General features: G+C 41.8%; 1 protein-coding gene across 1 annotated transcript; it reads right to left on the reverse strand.

Moving 5' to 3' along the window:
- Nucleotides 1-1751: 1751 nt before the first annotated feature.
- Nucleotides 1752-7077, reverse strand: ube2v1 (ubiquitin-conjugating enzyme E2 variant 1). Its single transcript, XM_063216123.1, has 4 exons — nucleotides 7010-7077; nucleotides 5652-5800; nucleotides 4681-4806; nucleotides 1752-2811 (listed from the first exon to the last, which is right to left on the reverse strand). Exons 1-4 carry the CDS (start codon nucleotides 7029-7031, stop codon nucleotides 2665-2667), a joined length of 444 nt encoding a protein of 147 aa, XP_063072193.1. The 5' UTR covers nucleotides 7032-7077; the 3' UTR covers nucleotides 1752-2664.
- Nucleotides 7078-16455: the final 9378 nt, after the last annotated feature.

The following is a 16455-nucleotide window of genomic DNA, read 5'->3' on the forward strand; positions in this document are numbered from 1 at the left end:
TGTCTCTCTCTTGCTATCATTTGAGTCTGAGGAAGGTGTAGCAACACAGAAATGTTGGTCGCGTGTGTGCACAAAATAAAGTCTTGAAAACTAAGCTGCAGTGTGCTCCAGCTTCTCCTTTCCAGTGATGTCTGTCCCACTGTGATGCACCTGCAAGCAGGGTTGCCAGATGAGGCTGATGATTTCCAGCCCAAAAAATGCTCAAAACCAGCCTAGAAGCTCAAAATCCGACCCAATTCTATTGATTTCTATGGCTAAAATTGGGCGGGTTTTTCTGCTAAAAGCCATTTTTACCCGCACACGACCATCCTAAGCAGCCCAATTGGGCGGGAAACAGCCCAATCTGGCAACACTGCCTGCAAGCTGAGGGAGGGATGATGCATAGAGTCCCAAATAACTGGGTGTGGCCTGTGGAACTTGAGCATTGCAGTGCATTATGGGGATTGTTGTCACAAATCCACAAGCACTAAAAAGTCATTTTCTGCCTTTTCTTGGCCAAGAAGGCACCACATTAGAAATGTATGTTACTATTCTACTATACATATGACCCATTTTCAGTAACATATTCATGTCTCCACCGGTGGAATGCCCCTTTAACAAAAGCTACTTGCTATAAACGCTTTGGATGTAGCAGTTAAATTAGGACATTCATATTATAATACAGAAGACTGTGTGTGTGTGTGTGTGTGTGTGTGTGTGTGTGTGTGTGTGTGTGTGTGTGTGTTAAGTGCTCTGAACAAAAGAAACAAAAAGATAAAATCACCCAGCCAAAATGTAATTTTGATTCAGACTATGTAGTCATATGGCCTCATAATTAAATGGTCCTTAAGCCGGTACTTATGTGTATTTGTGGCATTGCATTGAGCACAAACATAATTGGGTTCAAAAACATAAAAGGAGCAAATCAGGATTGAGTTTGAGAATTCAAATATCAGTATTGTGAAATTCAATTCCAAACTGCATTTGCAGTTTGTTAACTTTGGTTGAAGGTTGTTAAGTGGACACCTGCATGAAAATGGCATATGCAAGACAAAAAAATAAAATAATAATTTCACTACAGGTTGTCCCAAAAACCTAACATTTGCGTCAGTAGTGCATGGGCCAGAATGAATGTCAGTTTCATTGCAGGTGGTGAGTGACAAACCAATGAAAAAATGTGTCAATTCAGTAACACTTTGGAAGTCATGGTACATACATTTTAGTAAACATTTACCTCACAATGCTTTGGTGTTTTAGAGTCCCAAAGGTGTGCATAGATTTTTGGTACACCCTGCATACACAATCTGCACTCTCCTTTGTTAAGGCCTGCAAATGTCAATTTAATAATAATTTGAGAGTGATACAGTACATGGGCATAGGCCGAAAAAAGTGACTTAATGTTTCGTATCGCAACTGCCTTTTGTGATGACTATGAGCAATAGTGAGCAACCCGTCATGACCTTGGCAATGTAAACCGCCTACTGCTGAAGCATCAACTGTGAAGCAGCTGACTGGTGTTGCGATCCAGGTCTGGGGCCCTAGAAGAGCTGCCAGATTAGGCTAAGAATAGCAAGAAAACTATTAATGTCTCAGCAAATTAATACCCACAGCCAGAAGTGACCAAAGAAATGCTTTTCTTTGAGAGTATGCAAATCCTGAATTCAGTCAGCTGAATGTTTTGACGGTGCACAAATCTCATACCCTTTTCAGCTGCATTAGCCTGTTCAATTGGCAAACCACTACAGCGAAAAATACATTCACACACATATAAGCACACTTAAGATTATTTATGTTATTTTCACATCTGCATGTATAACAAAACAAACAAAAAAAACATTAGCAAGATGTACAGTATTTGCTTCTCATTTCTTTTCCCTCCGTCACGTTGCGGTCTGCTCGGCGGGTGTCACCCCACCTAACGCTGCCATCCCTACCATCAGAAACACAGCATGGCCAATCTCAATAACCATTACTCATGTTATTGTCACAATCTGCAAGTTGAAAACAAAACAAAAAAAGACTTAAAAAAAAAAGATTAGTAAGATGAACAGTATTTTGCTTTGCATTTTCTTTCTTCCCATATAACATATGGTCTGGTCTGCTTTTGGGGGGAGCAAGGTGTCACCCACCCGCCTATGCATCCCATCTCTTGTGTCCAGTGTGGCCTCCGGTATGGGAAGAGCCTACTCTGGCTGCTGCTGTAGAAAGGAAGGAAAGGGCATGGCATGGCATAATAGAATAACATACTGAGGAGGAACACTGGACTGGCTACTGGAAGGATGGAAGGATGGATGGATGGATGGATGGTCTGCTTTCATTATTTCAAGAGTCCTGCAAATTAATTGGAAAAGTCTGTGTAGATATCATTTATGTTCGCAGATAGGAAGGGGGGCTGTCGAGTATCCGTTTATGTGCATGTGTGTGTGTGTGTGTGTGTCGTGCACAAGTGAAATCGTGCAACATGTGTGTGCCTGCATGCATGCGTGTGTGTGTGTGTGGGCGTGTGTGTGTGTGTGTGTGTGTGTGTGTGTGTGTGTGTGTGTGTGTGTGGTGTTGAAGCATGAGATGGGGCGTGGGGTGCGGAGTGGGGTGGGACGGGGCTGGGGGCGGCTCAGTTGCAGTAGAGCTGTCCCTGGAGGGGGTGGGGGATGGGGGGGGGGTTGTCGGGTACTGGGTGGGGTGGGCTCAGTTGCTGTAGAGCTGTCCTTCAGGGGGCTGGGGGAGCTTCATGTTCTCCTTGCACATCATGAGTCTCCGCAGTTCCTGTAGGACCACGCGGATGCTGTAGGAGTTCTGCCATTTGGCCAGGGACGACACCGCACGCATGTCCACCTGGGCCAACACAGCACAGACACCAGTGTTGTAACACCTGTATGCACTGACTGACAAGCTGCACATGCATGTCAATGTAGCAGCACAGCTCAGATGGAAAAGCAAAAAAGCCCTTATAAACCCCTCGATTTTATGCTGCTTTCTAATTGGTTAGGTTGCTAGGCATGCATTAAAACCGTTCACCATGCACGGCTCAACAGTAGTGTCAAAAACGTTTTAAAACCTTAGCACCATTCCACACCAAAACCCAATAGAATGCATCTATAGCCACCATCAACTAATATTCATTTGACATTTTGTTCTAGATACATTCTTACATTTTCTAGTGGCATAGCTGGGTCAAAAATGGGGTAACCTCCCCCAATTAATGCATTAAATGCTTCGCTCGCTCCACTTTGCTGACTTAAAACCATTTATTACAATGACTCGACGTCAATCTGTAGAATGCGCCGTTCACTTGAATGGGGCTCGCCAAAGTTCACATTCCTGTTATTTCTGAAAAACAGACGTGTTGGTCTACAGACCGCTGTCAATGGCAACGGACGGAATGTCTGTTACCTAGTGATGTTAGCTGATTTTGATCATTGGAAATCTGCTTTACTGCACAAATGTCTTTAGGCTATATTTTTTGTCACAACTATGATATGAAATACAGGAAGAAGACGTATGTATTTTAAAGTTACAGGAATCATGCACATGAACTACCGAAAGTGAAATAATCATACCGTCAGCATTTGAAACAAAGATTCTATGTGCGTCCAAGTTAGACGCTTGCGAAAGAGAAGCGTCTAACTTGCTCGCTAGAATCTGTTTCAATTGGGGTAGAGTGAATAGGACATACTCAATCTAAGTATAGCCATGTTATAAGCGCAATAAAATTCAGTGAGGTGGTCTCTGTCAGGTAATTAGCGCACTTCAGAGAGATCAAGACCACTCCGCTTTAAGCCCATCACAAGAAACTATGGAAATATGTGTTTGTCTTTTTTTCCCCATATGATATTGTTTTTTTATTTTACTATTTACCTGTCAGATTGGTGGTGGTGTGGTCTGAAATGTATTCCTATCTTAGTTTCATAGACAGTACACACATTGACAAACGTGTTTTTTACAAGGTATAAAATTGTCCACCAGTCAGTCACACTTATCCGTTGGCCAAATGTTGGAGTAATGATAATGAAGGTAGTGAGGAGCCGTCTAAATCGACTGACAAGAAGGAGCCCTTTGAGTGACATGCAAAGCAACCAACCAGCCACAAAAGGGCCTCTATGCTCCATGTGAAAGGAAGGAGTTTATGACTGGCCATTTTGTAGAGCCGCTCAAGGAGGGAAGGGACTAACTGATTCCCACAGCGCAGCCAAGACAGCAAGCGACACAACAGAAAGTGCAAGAGGGCTAACGGTGGGACAAAGGAGAAGAGATGTCAGACTTGTTATTAAAAGGCAAATGTGTGGCAGCCATGTTTGTCCCAGGTAGTTACATTTCAGAAATGTTCCAAAATACACATATTTCCACAGTTACATGTGATGGGCTAAATTGAGTCAAATGGAGAATGCTGTGTAATTAAATGTATAACCCACAACTCCATTGAAGTTGGGACACACATTGTCTCCATCAAATGAATGAATGGGACATTTTGAGAATTATAGTATTTTTATTTTATTCACAATTTACCAAGTGTCCCAACTTCATTGGAGTTATGCATGTCGTTATGTAGTTACATTTCAGAGATGTAAATAATACATATTTCCATAGTTACATGCGATGGGCTAAAAGCAGAGGTCAAATGGAGAATGCTGTGTAATTACAAGTATGCATGTTGTAATATGTATGTAGTAGTGTAGTGTAATGCACAACACAAGGGCGTCTCACCACTCCATTTGAGTTGTGCACGCCGTTCAGATTGATCTTGGTCAGGAACCGGACGAAAGGAGGCACCTCTGGGTATCTCGGCCCACATTCCACCTTCAAACTGTAAATCCTATTCTCATAAATTGTCTGGAAGAGAACAAAGAAGCAAAAAGACAAATTGTTAAAAAGAAAAGTTGACTCCATGGATGAATACATATTATATCGGCAATAGGCAGAGCAGCAATAAAAATCACATGCCCTCACCAGATGGGCCATATTCAACAGCCCCCATCATTTCTGTTCCAGTAGAACGTGATGTGACTGTACCACCATTCTAAGAAGGTGTAGGGAACCAGAGCAGTTTGCATTTACGGTGGGCATGCCAATTTCCAGTCAAAACAAACAGCCTGCACATTATTTTACTGCTTTACAGCAGGGAGACACTACTGAATAAATCAGTTACATACATTTAATAGAACGGGTGAACTGACCAGGGACAACACGTTACAGGCAGAGGATGAACAGAAATGCATGACGAATACTACATTTCAAGATTCGGGTAAGCGGTTTGTCAGTTTCAACTGAAACAATAAAAGCAATTATTGTGATAAACTTGCATTGTCCCTTTTCTACTGACTACACAGCAGCATCATTGATACAATATATTGTATCTGTAAAGGAATCAAGTTACTTGGTGTCCAATTACCCAACCAAATGACAAACCCATATGGCAATATGTCAACATTGGCCCTACAGATTCTGCTATTACAAAACAGCACCTTTAGTAAAGATGTGGGTGAGACTGTAGTTATAGTAAGAAATCCCAGTATCCACTCGTCATAAAGCAGGGCATTTGCCGCTGGGCCCAGGGCCCTCGCGAGTTGGTGGTGAGGGCCTTATTATGACCTTATTATTACAGCCTGTATAACCATTACCCTATCAATGTTTTGTCCTGGGGCCCTGTGTTTGACTGTTCAGTCACTGGGTCTTACCCTTGGGGGTCCTATAATAGTTCCGTTCCAGCGTGTGAGTGTCATGTCCTCGTCATCCTCCAGACCCCAGCTGACAGTCCCATCACCGATGCCCTTCTGCCCCTCCTCCAGCTCCTCCAGCAGCCGGAAGTTGCGTGGAACTTTAACGCCTAGGTAGAGAGGCATGGAAACACTTCCTGGTCAACTCTGCACTGGACATCTCCATGCTGGAAATAAAATGTCACTACAGAGACAAAATCTCCCCGATTCAAAGTGGAGGTGCTACCTGACCCTTTCTAATGGACAAAGAACGCTTTTGCATGTGCATGTGCATGTGGATAACATTGTGTGGTCCAATATTATTGCAAGATAGAACATTGCAAATAAAATTAGGTAGTCTTGGATAGGTTTTAAGGTTGGACACTCTGGAGTCAGTGGACAATGAAAACCACTTAGTGATACAGTGGTTCTATATTTTTGCCACCAAAGGTGTTTTCCCAGCCCATGTGACTGGCTGGTTGGCTACAGGCTACAGCAATGCATTACAACACAATGCATTCTGTTAAGATGCCATTCAACTGGGCTGGAGGAAATAACACATTAAAACTGGTTTTAAATAATCGCACACAGGGCCTATCCATGTGCTACAGCACTGTAATGGTGTTTACGAAGCTGAAGACAACACTCATGTAAAGTGGTTACTTCAGAAGAGCCTCTGTCAAAAGTGACCATGTCTGCACGACAAGAATTTGTGTAGCTCCAATTACTGGTCTAATTACTACACATAGTCTATTCACTGCACCTGTGTGGGTCATCCATCAGAACAGCGTAACAGTAAAAGCAATGGGGGAAATAATTTATCCAAGGCTGTGGAATAATCTTCTGTTAATGCAATCTATGCATGCTAAGAGAATATGAATTCCCAGGCAACTCGTTTTGCAGGTTGAGATCTGTCATGACGCTGCAGTTGAATAAGCTAACTTGTTAGCAGCTAGCTATTTCATACAGCAGAAGGTGACCAGAATATCTTGAATACAGTGTAATTTCTACAACGATCACAGAATGACAAATCACGGTAAACAACATGCATATAACAATTGGGGGTTCCGCACAGATAGGTGCGTTCTTTGCACACAGCCTGCTTGTTGGTGCCGCAAAACACCCGGCAGGCAGCAAGGCAACTTGAATGGCTGTGTAAAACAACCCACCCACATTTCTGTGTAACGAGTGCCACATATTCTTTGCATTCTTGGGCAAACATGCGTGCGTCCCACATCAATGAACTAAAGGCGAGATTAACCCACACCGGGTCAATTGGAATACGCGGTGGTTCCACTGTCACTAAATAAAAATGTAAGATTTATTTAAGCTTAGCCTACCTGATCCGGCGGCGCCCGCCATCTTGTCGCTGTTGAGCGGGGGCGCGCACGCACATTTAATGATTTGCAAGAGTAGGAAAAAAATGTTCTGGGCCCACTGAAATGCAGCTGCTGCTGCTGCTGCTGTAATCAAAACATTTTAGCATAGGCAGTAGAACTGCAGATGCCCTTACATTAGCGCTACCCTTCTGAAAACAAATGCTGGTGATTCAATTAATGTCCTTATAGGCCTACATGAATTATAGCCTAGGGAACTGTCTTGGGCTTACAATGAAGGGAAAAAAAGACCCAGGGAAGACCCTCTGAGGAAGTGATGAATAAAGGCGACTCCGTTTTTAATTGAGGTATAGATGTTGCATAAAAAAGGCTGTTATCAATGTTGTGTGTCCTTATGAATGGGTAGGCCTATTCAGCATCGTCTCACCTAACAGTCTTCTAAAGGCCTGAGCAAACGGCCTGGAATAGGCCTAGCATAGGAATGGGTCTAACTTCCCCCCATTTAAAGGAAAAGTCCACCCATTTTTGATTTTTCGCATATTTGCAGTATTTCCAAGCATTATTCGTGAATGTGCCTATCATTTTCTTCTCAGTGTTTTCAGTACTTAGATTTATAGAATCAGAATTTTTAGCATAGCTTAGCATAATCACTGGAAGTGAATGGGAACAATAGCGGTTACCAGGGCCGGTTCTGGCTTATTTGGTGCCCTAGGCGAGTTTGAGTTCTGCCCCCCCCCCCCCACCCCCTTACCTTTGAAAGAAAAAAAAAATCTTTCTTATACCTCACAGAACACAAGACTAATATCCTTAGTAAGCTTAACTAAATAGCATCAAGAACAATAACCGTTTTTCATCAAATGGATTTGTGGTTCTTTTTGACAGGCGACCAACACATCAGATTGAGTCGCATGAAAGTAGCTTCACTGTGTGGTGTGTTGGATGTGATGGTGGTGGGGCCCCCAACCCCAGATGAGAGGGAGGTTATCAATGTGTTTGAATTGTAACGTGAAATTGAAATGCCAGGAGAGTGATACAGTACATTTGCATGTAAAATGCATGTGTAGACAATAAGCCTACCAAGGAGGTCTGCATTGATCTACACTATCTACAGCATCACAAAGCATGGCAGCATAACAATTTTAATAAGCTACACATTTGTGCTGTCTTCCAAACCAATTTCATTTCTGGACTGGAAATAGTGGTGCATTTGTGAGTAGGAGAATGAGAAGGGGGCTATCTATGTGTTTGGAGGGACAGGGTGAGAGAAAGGGAGAAGAGCTGTCACGCTATTGAATTTCATAATATACAAAATATAGTAAATAGCCTCACTTGTCTGCTGTGCATGGTTCTGTTACATGATTAATGTAGGCTATGTCATTCTGGTCTGGAAATTAATGTTTTTTTTAAGCTTACAACAAGCAGGTAATTCATGTGGATGGAAGGAGATATGGCAGCTAAAGTTGTTTTAAACATTGCACCAGTCTTACTTTATATTGCTTGTCAACCTAAGCAAGTATTATGATATCAGGTGGGTGTTAGTGAGTAGTGAGTAGGCTACTAACAGCTACTTTACTGGATTTCATTGCTTGGCATACTTGGCTAATGTTAGCATGCTAACTAGCGATTTCTCTGATCAAAAACAAAGCTCTTTTTCTCTCTAATTCCAAATAGTAACCTCATAACTATTAGGCTTTCCATAATCACAAACGGTTGTTGATTAAATCACATAGTTCCAAAACACCCTCTGAAACTCCTGCATCATGCAATGAGTGGTTTAATGAGAACATAATAATCTCCATCCAGCAGAGCAGCACTACTGTTTGCGCTTGCCCCCTCTGTCTCTCCAGTGAGTCTCCAAATTCAAAACAGATCGCACTGCTGTCACTCGTCCCGCCCCCTGTCTCAGAACTGTCTGTTTATTGGTTCACAGACTTCCCAGAGACAGTTGGAAGAGATATTACTATTGGCTGAGGGGCGCTTTGCCGTGAGGAGCGCTTTCGCCACTCTTTGTTGATTGCGACTTCATAAAAAAAACTTCATATCGCAAAATTACGCAGAGGAGAGCGCCATTTCGGCGCTCCTTCTTCACATGGCGCTCTAGGCGACCGCCTAGCCGGCCTATGATAAAAACCGGCCCTGGCGGTTACATACCACCATTCAGACATACCGCCATTCCCAGGGAGCGATTTGTAGGGGGGGGGTTGGGGGGGATTGTCCCCCCTTCTGGTCTTATCGCCACTTTTTCTATATGATTCTATCCCAGTTCAGTGTAATTCCATTGATATTGCTTAAAATCTGTAACATATCCCCCCTTCTGGTTTTCCGACAAATCGCACCCTGGCCATTCCGACAAACACCACCATTCAGACAGTTTTTCATACCGCAATACCAAGACCAAGTTGCTTTTAGGGGAGCGAGCATACACCTTCGGCACGTCCGGAGCTGTCCACGCATGTGGTGCTGAAATATGGTAGGCCTAAATCGTGCTCACTTTTTCCTACCGCCAGAGACAAGTTGATTTTAGGGGAGCGAGCATACACCTGCGCTCTCCACGCATGTGGTGCTGAAATATGCGTAAATCGTGCTTCAAGGGAAGGGTGTTGGAATGGCGGAACGTTTCATGGAAAAAAAGATAGGCCTACCGCCATTCCGACAATCGAACGTCAATGGCGGTATGTCGGAATGGCGGAATGGTGGCCCCCCAACAATAGCATCAAGCCCCAAGTGATCACAGGACGGGATTAAATAGCTGTTTTGCTCTCTGGTGAATTTTACATTAATTTTAGAGTAGTTTATAAGTACATTTGAGGATGTTTTGTTTGTGCCTTAAAGTGATACTGTCCCATTTTTGGAAATAAGCTTATTTTATACCTCTCCTTGAGTTAGATGATTGAGTTGTACCTTTCTCCTGTACCTGCAACCATTCTCTGAGTATGGCAGTGCAAATATTACCTCTAAGCTAGCAGTTAACATTGAGTCCTATGAGATCAGTTAACCGCCAGCTGGTCTCATAGGACTCAATGTTAATCATTTAACTCAAGAGGGGTGTAAAATAAGCTTATTTCAAAAAATGGGACAGTATCACTTTAAGTTGACTATACTGTTAAACTAGGCAATGCAAACACAGACAAAAATGATATGCATATTGATGATTATTGCTGGGAAATACTGCAAATATGTGAACATCAAGAAAGGGTGGACTGTTCCTTTAATTTGCGGTCAAACTGTGGTAGGCCTACCTTTCACTGCAGATGACAGAAAAAAATGGCAGGCTATATTTTTGTTGCATTATTAAGTTAGTCTCTGTGAATAGAAAACATGTTTAATAACACATTGATAGTGCTAATGGTTTTCAACTTGACCCCACCCTTCTTATGACAGCAAATATAATCTGGATCAAGTCTGGCCAAGCATACTATCTCTAGTTTTCAGTGCTCACAGGGCCGGATTAAGATGGTATGGGGCCCTTGCAGTGGACAAAGTACAGTGTAATTCCGAGCCAGGGATGTGTAACAAGATTGAAAACTCAAACTGAACATAGTTTCTCAATTCCATATCTTGTCATCACAATTCTACAATTATTTACACCCACCCCCCTTGCAATGACACAACTGAGCAAGCTCCAATTTCAATTTATGCCGTAAGTGTCAATATGCATAAATTATCACATTCAAAAAACGGAATCACGAGGAGAAATCTATTAAGTTAGTCAAATGTTCTGTTTTGCCATCAGTCTGACTGTAGCGGGGAAGAAGCTATTTAGAAAATTTGCTTTTTTTAGTAGAAATACTGTCCACTCTACTGTGTCTTGGGTTATATGTGTAGTGCATATCAGAGATTTACCTGGATGGAATGGGTTAATGATTATCTCTGCTCTCTTCTGGCTGTGCACATACAGTCCATAGAGGGAAGTGTTGTGCCTAATCTTGATTATTCTTTGCAGACTTCCTCTCAGCCTGTGTGGTGTTGCCATATCAGACAGTGAACATGTTTACATTATCACAATAATCATGTTATTGGAATAAAGTGTTACCGTTTATGGTTGTTCAGATGCATTATAAGAAATCAGATAATGCGTCAGACTGGGTGACCTCACATCACATGTGGTCAGCAGCATCGGAGCTCCACAAGGAACAGTACTCTGTCCGGTTTTGTTCACCCTCTACACAGACTTCAACTACAACTCAGATAGCTGCCACCTGCAAAAGATTTCAGACGACACCGTTGTTGGATGCATCAAAGATGGGCAGGAAGGGGAGTACAGGGGACTGGTGGAGAAATTAGTCAGTTAGACAACCAGCTGCAGCTGAACACCAGCAAAACCAAGGAAATGGTGGTAGACTTCAGGCGAACTACCCCACCCCTGCTGCCTGTCTCAATCGAGGGGGAGACAGAGACAGTCTGCACCTACAGCAAGTACTTAGGGGTACATCTGGACAATAAACTGGACTGGTCAGTCAACGCACTCTTCAGGAAGGGCCAGAGCAGGCTTTACTTTCTGAAGAAGCTGAGATCCTTAATGTGTGCAACAGACTCCTGCAGATGTTCTACCAGTCTGTCATGGCCAGCGTGCCTCCCTATGCTATGACATCTTGGGGTGGGAGCATCAGGAAGAGCGATGCTGGACGCCTTGACAGGCTGGTGAGGAAAGCTGGGTCTGTTGTTGGCACAGAACTGGAGGCTCTCACTACCACTGCTGAAAAGAGAACACTGAACAAACTTGACTCTATAATGGACAACAACATTCAGCCCCTGCACCTAGTATTTGACAAGCAGAGAAGCTTGTTCAGCTACAGATTCCGTGCATGCAAGACAGACAGGCTATGGAGGTCCTCTGTCCCCAGGGCCATCCAGCTGTTCAACACCACAGAGAGGGAAAAAGAAATCATAATTGGTGACTGGACTGCATAATCAACCATCCCAAACTTTGCACACTTTTTGCACTCTTTTTTCCTATGTGGAGGTTGCTGATATGCCAACACCATCCCCTCAACACCAGGGAACTCTTTTTGACTGATGTCACCCGTGTGTGTGCGCAAACTGTGGATTCCCAGCTCTTCAATCGATACTTGACCCTGGATTTCTTCCTGGGACTAGTGACTTTGGCACCTGGACACTTTTTCCAGTTTTTGACCGTGTGTGTGTGTGTGTGTGTGTGTGAGTGTGAGTGTGAGTGTGAGTGTGAGTGTCAGTGTGAGTGTGAGTGTGAGTGTGAGAGAGAGAGAGAGAGAGAGAGAGAGAGAGAGAGAGAGAGAGAGAGAGAGAGAGATCTGACCTTGTGAATATAATGGTGAATATACACTGTATGTGCAATGTTGTGTGTACTGTCTTTGTGTCTTCTTCTGTATTTATGCTATTTGACACCTTAATTTCCCTCAGAATCAATAAATGATACTCTACTCTAATGACAAATCCTATTCACACAGGTAGGTTTTTGACTAATAAACTGATTTCTCAAGACAACTTAAGAAACTTGAGGAACTCAAATAAACAACTTTAACAGGTTATTGGGTTATTGACATTCTAATAATAGTCAATAACAAGCTTTGAATTCCAGTTTAGTGTCGCACACTTGAGTGGAACCCATGCAACCAACAAACTCATTGAGCATGTGTATATGCACATCAACAGTTTATAATCAGGTTTTTGGAGTAGGCCTAACCGTTTTTTTCAATGGTTCATTGAAACTGTAACTGAAACAGTTTATAATTACTAATTTATTGCAGTAATTTATGAAATCCAATGCGCACAGGGAGCTTTTTGGCTAATAAACTGATTTCTCAAGATATGTAAACTGTTTTTTCAGTTAGATGAGCACTTGAACAAACCAGTAAGAGTAACAATAATGTAATAATAATAATAGGCCTAATAATAATAATGTGTATAGCAACTGCAGTAAGATCATTCACGCCAATTGAGCAAATTTCCATGCATTTGTGTCTCAAAAAAACTGAAAACATTACTGGGTGTTCCTTCCACAGACACCCAAGAGAAAGGATTGACATCTCCTTTTAAGTGAAGTGGTATCCTTTCCAAGTTACAGACTGTTTTAGGGGATGGGGGTGCCAACTTTGTTCAGCCATTGGTTTTCTTCAAAGGTCATTATAGTGAGATGGTTGTAGGCTACAATATTTAGAAGGCTTACATTTAGCTTGCTGGTACAGGAATAGGTGGCTTTGTCTGCAACAAAAAGTTTGTTCACCCTGATCCCAATTCTTCACTGATGTCTCTCAAGTTTAATCAACCTTTTATTGCAGTATTATATTGCAGAAGGCCTCTCAAAGTAGCCTACTGGAGTCCACTAAAATAAGCATAAAGTCAGAATTTGGAGCAGGTCACTCAGGCCGCCAAGATAAAGGTTTTAATGGTAATCCATTGATGGATTTTCCAATTTGTGCCAAGTATTGTGCTATTTGAGTGAAGTATTCTCTCATTGTTTCAAACGTCAGAAATTACAATGTAGCTTGCTTTAGAGCCTTGCTGGAAGGTCTAAGAAAGTTCTTCTGTCAAATGATTTGAGCTTAGAAAAATGAAGAAGAAAAATAAGTTGTAGTTTACACCCCTCTAGTGGTTGCAGTGATTAATGTTTTTTAAACACCCAAATTCATGAGTGGGTGCAGGTTCCAAAACAGTAAAACAGATGAATATGACAATATGAACGTCAAAGAATACCCATTAAAACCATTTGGTGTTCTCTGAGGAAGGGCCACAATTAGTGTTTCATTAGTGTTTTCAGTTACTCTGACATTTAAGAATATATCAATATACTAATACTCGTGCAAACTAGAGATGCGCCGGATCCTGATTTTTAGGATCCTGCCGGATACCGGATCCACTGCTTAAGATCCTGCCGGATCCGGAACCGGATACCGGATCCTACGAAAGGGTTGAAACACATATCCTACTCACACACGTGGGCCCTTTTAATCACGTTGTCTCAAACTATTTTGACTGAAAAGCCTCGGCTGCCGGATCCTGGATCCTGGAACCGGATCCGGATCCTGTGAAAAACCCTATTATCCTGCCGGATCCGGAACCGGATCTTGGATCCGGTGCATCTCTAGTGCAAACTCATATAGTCCTTTTGCACAAAGGGCCCATCAATTAAACCAGGTATCCTATAAAGGTACAAAATAGACTTAAGGTAGGTCACACTTTCAACTCCCTTCTTAAAACAAGTGACAATGCAATACCCATTGCAATTGTGAGTTTTGACACAGTGACTTAAAAACAACAACAACAACTATATGAGAAGTGTGCTAAGGCCAGGAAGTGTGCTAAGGCGTCTGATGTAGTAGAAAATATGCCAAGGAGGACCCCCTGATAATCAGAAACTGGGGCCTAAAGTATACAGTTGTTTCTTAAATATGGTCCTACTGCTGTAAAATTGACGTGTATCGCATTGTAACAAACTTTTTCACAGATCAAGAGTCTATAGGCCCCATTTTGAAACCCACTGGGACAGCACCTAAAATGCATTCATATATATAGGCCACATACAATAAGTGCAGGATGGGATTTTCGCCTCCACATATTGTGCACACAAAATGTTGTATAAAGAGATCACTCTTCAAATATAATTTATTGCACATTTACAGATAACAGATCTCCACACTAATTCCTACCACTTTGGGTGCACAAAAAAGATTGTTACAAAAGTCATTCTTTTTCGCATGTTTTTGTCCTCCCAGAGGGGCTACAGAAGGGGAAAGAACAGGAACAGCAGGGCAGAAACTGCATAGGTTTAATAAAATGTTGAAGTTGGATTGTAGCGCTGTACAAAACAAATAAAGAAAAAAATAAAAACATAATATAGGTCCTGTTTCATGTAACTGCTGCAAAAAAACCTGAAAAATAGTACCTCTTTAAACACATTTCCCCTCAGTCACCAGATCTGCTGGGTTTTAATAAAAGACATTAGTACTCCAGTCTCCTCAGAAAACCTGTAAAGACTATCAACAACAATTAGCCAGGGTTTAACTACTTTGTCGAGTCCTTTCCTAAAATTTAAGCATCAAAATTTCAATTCCATATTGGTTCTGAGAAGAAAGACCATTTCCACACTGCTACTTGAATAATTATTTGAAAAACAAATCTACAAGAGATCGTGTCATTTTCACAGAAAAAAAACATTATTGAAGGGTGGGCATCAACGATGAGCTCTATATACAGAGGGAAATGAATGCCGAAATGGCTGTGAAAAGCAACAGCTCATTTCGACATACCGGTAGTTTTGCAAGCTTTTTTGGAACAGCTAAGGAAGAATCTTATTTTGCACTTACAGGCGTATTCTTTTATTGCTTTAGTCAGTCCATGCGGCACTGCAAAGGAATTAAGCCAATTGTTCAAGACGTGTAGCCTACAGAAAAAAAATGAATCATGAATGAATTGTGAATGCTTTTGACCACAGAAATGTCCCAAAATTCAACTAAGTCTCTTAAAAACAGGTAGGCACACATTTCAATAATCTCGCTAAAATGGAACAGAACTTCTTTCTTTTGCTAGCATCTTAATTTTGGCCACTGATCCTTTAATTCATACTTTGAAAAGAAGAGATGCACAGTAATTATGCCCCTTCTCCAACACTGATTTGGGACTAACAAAGCTGTCTCCAGAGGACATGATATCAGCTCAGATGTATTAATGTCATACTTTTAGTCACAAAGACATATAAAAATAGTACACAACATACACACTCCTGACCACTATATATATACCCACATTGAGGCTTACATACAAAGTTCATATAATTTTAATTTGAAGGCATTTAAATTTCCTGATTGTATAATTGGAAAAGCTTTACTAAATTCATGCAGAAAATCCCTTTCATTACTTTGCCAAATCAGTAATGTTCCTGCAATTGATTTACATGCAAAATACAAGACGAATGTATTAAACACAGATATTCTTTTACGCCATCAGAAAAAAGGCACAAATGAGATTTGTGTGCTGGCTGGAATCAGCGTTTCTATGGAGACAGCTGGAGAATTACTTGATAGAAAGGGAAATAATTTTGGTATACCCTTGATTTTAAATACTCCCATGTAGAAAAAAAACACATTTTGTTGGCCATTTAAGATGCTGTGTATGATCTGCATTTGGCACTAGTCTTTTAATCCGTCTTCTCATTTTGATTTAGTATCAGCACATTTGCATCCGCAATCTTTTCAAAATCCTTCTACTCATATTCTGTGAATGTGTGAGGCAAGAGCCCGAGAATTCTAAGGAAGCAAAACATGGCGACCACCTCGCAGATGTTGAGACATGTGGCCGAGGACAGCTAGATGGCACCTGTAACGGGACAAGATTTTCTATTTTGCACCTTTCATGGGAACAGCAGGCACAAGTTGTTCTCAGAAAAAGGCAACGGATTTGGTACCATAAAGAACAGACACTGAAAAGGTCTAAATTATCTGGTTTTGGCATTCGGGAACTCACAGAAAACCTTC

Source organism: Engraulis encrasicolus, chromosome 14 (genome assembly GCF_034702125.1).
Source record: "Engraulis encrasicolus isolate BLACKSEA-1 chromosome 14, IST_EnEncr_1.0, whole genome shotgun sequence".
In the NCBI taxonomy this organism is placed as follows: Eukaryota; Metazoa; Chordata; class Actinopteri; order Clupeiformes; family Engraulidae; genus Engraulis; species Engraulis encrasicolus.

Bases quoted from the DNA above. Each gene is read 5' to 3' on its own strand.
- ube2v1 (XM_063216123.1), bottom strand. From the start codon at position 7,031: ATGGCGGGCGCCGCCGGATCAG. The intron at 4,807-5,651 runs GTAAGACCCAGT...GTTCTCTTCCAG, and splicing joins CTATTATAGGACCCCCAAGG to ACAATTTATGAGAATAGGAT. The intron at 2,812-4,680 runs GTGAGACGCCCT...GTGTTGGCCCAG, and splicing joins TGCACAACTCAAATGGAGTG to GTGGACATGCGTGCGGTGTC.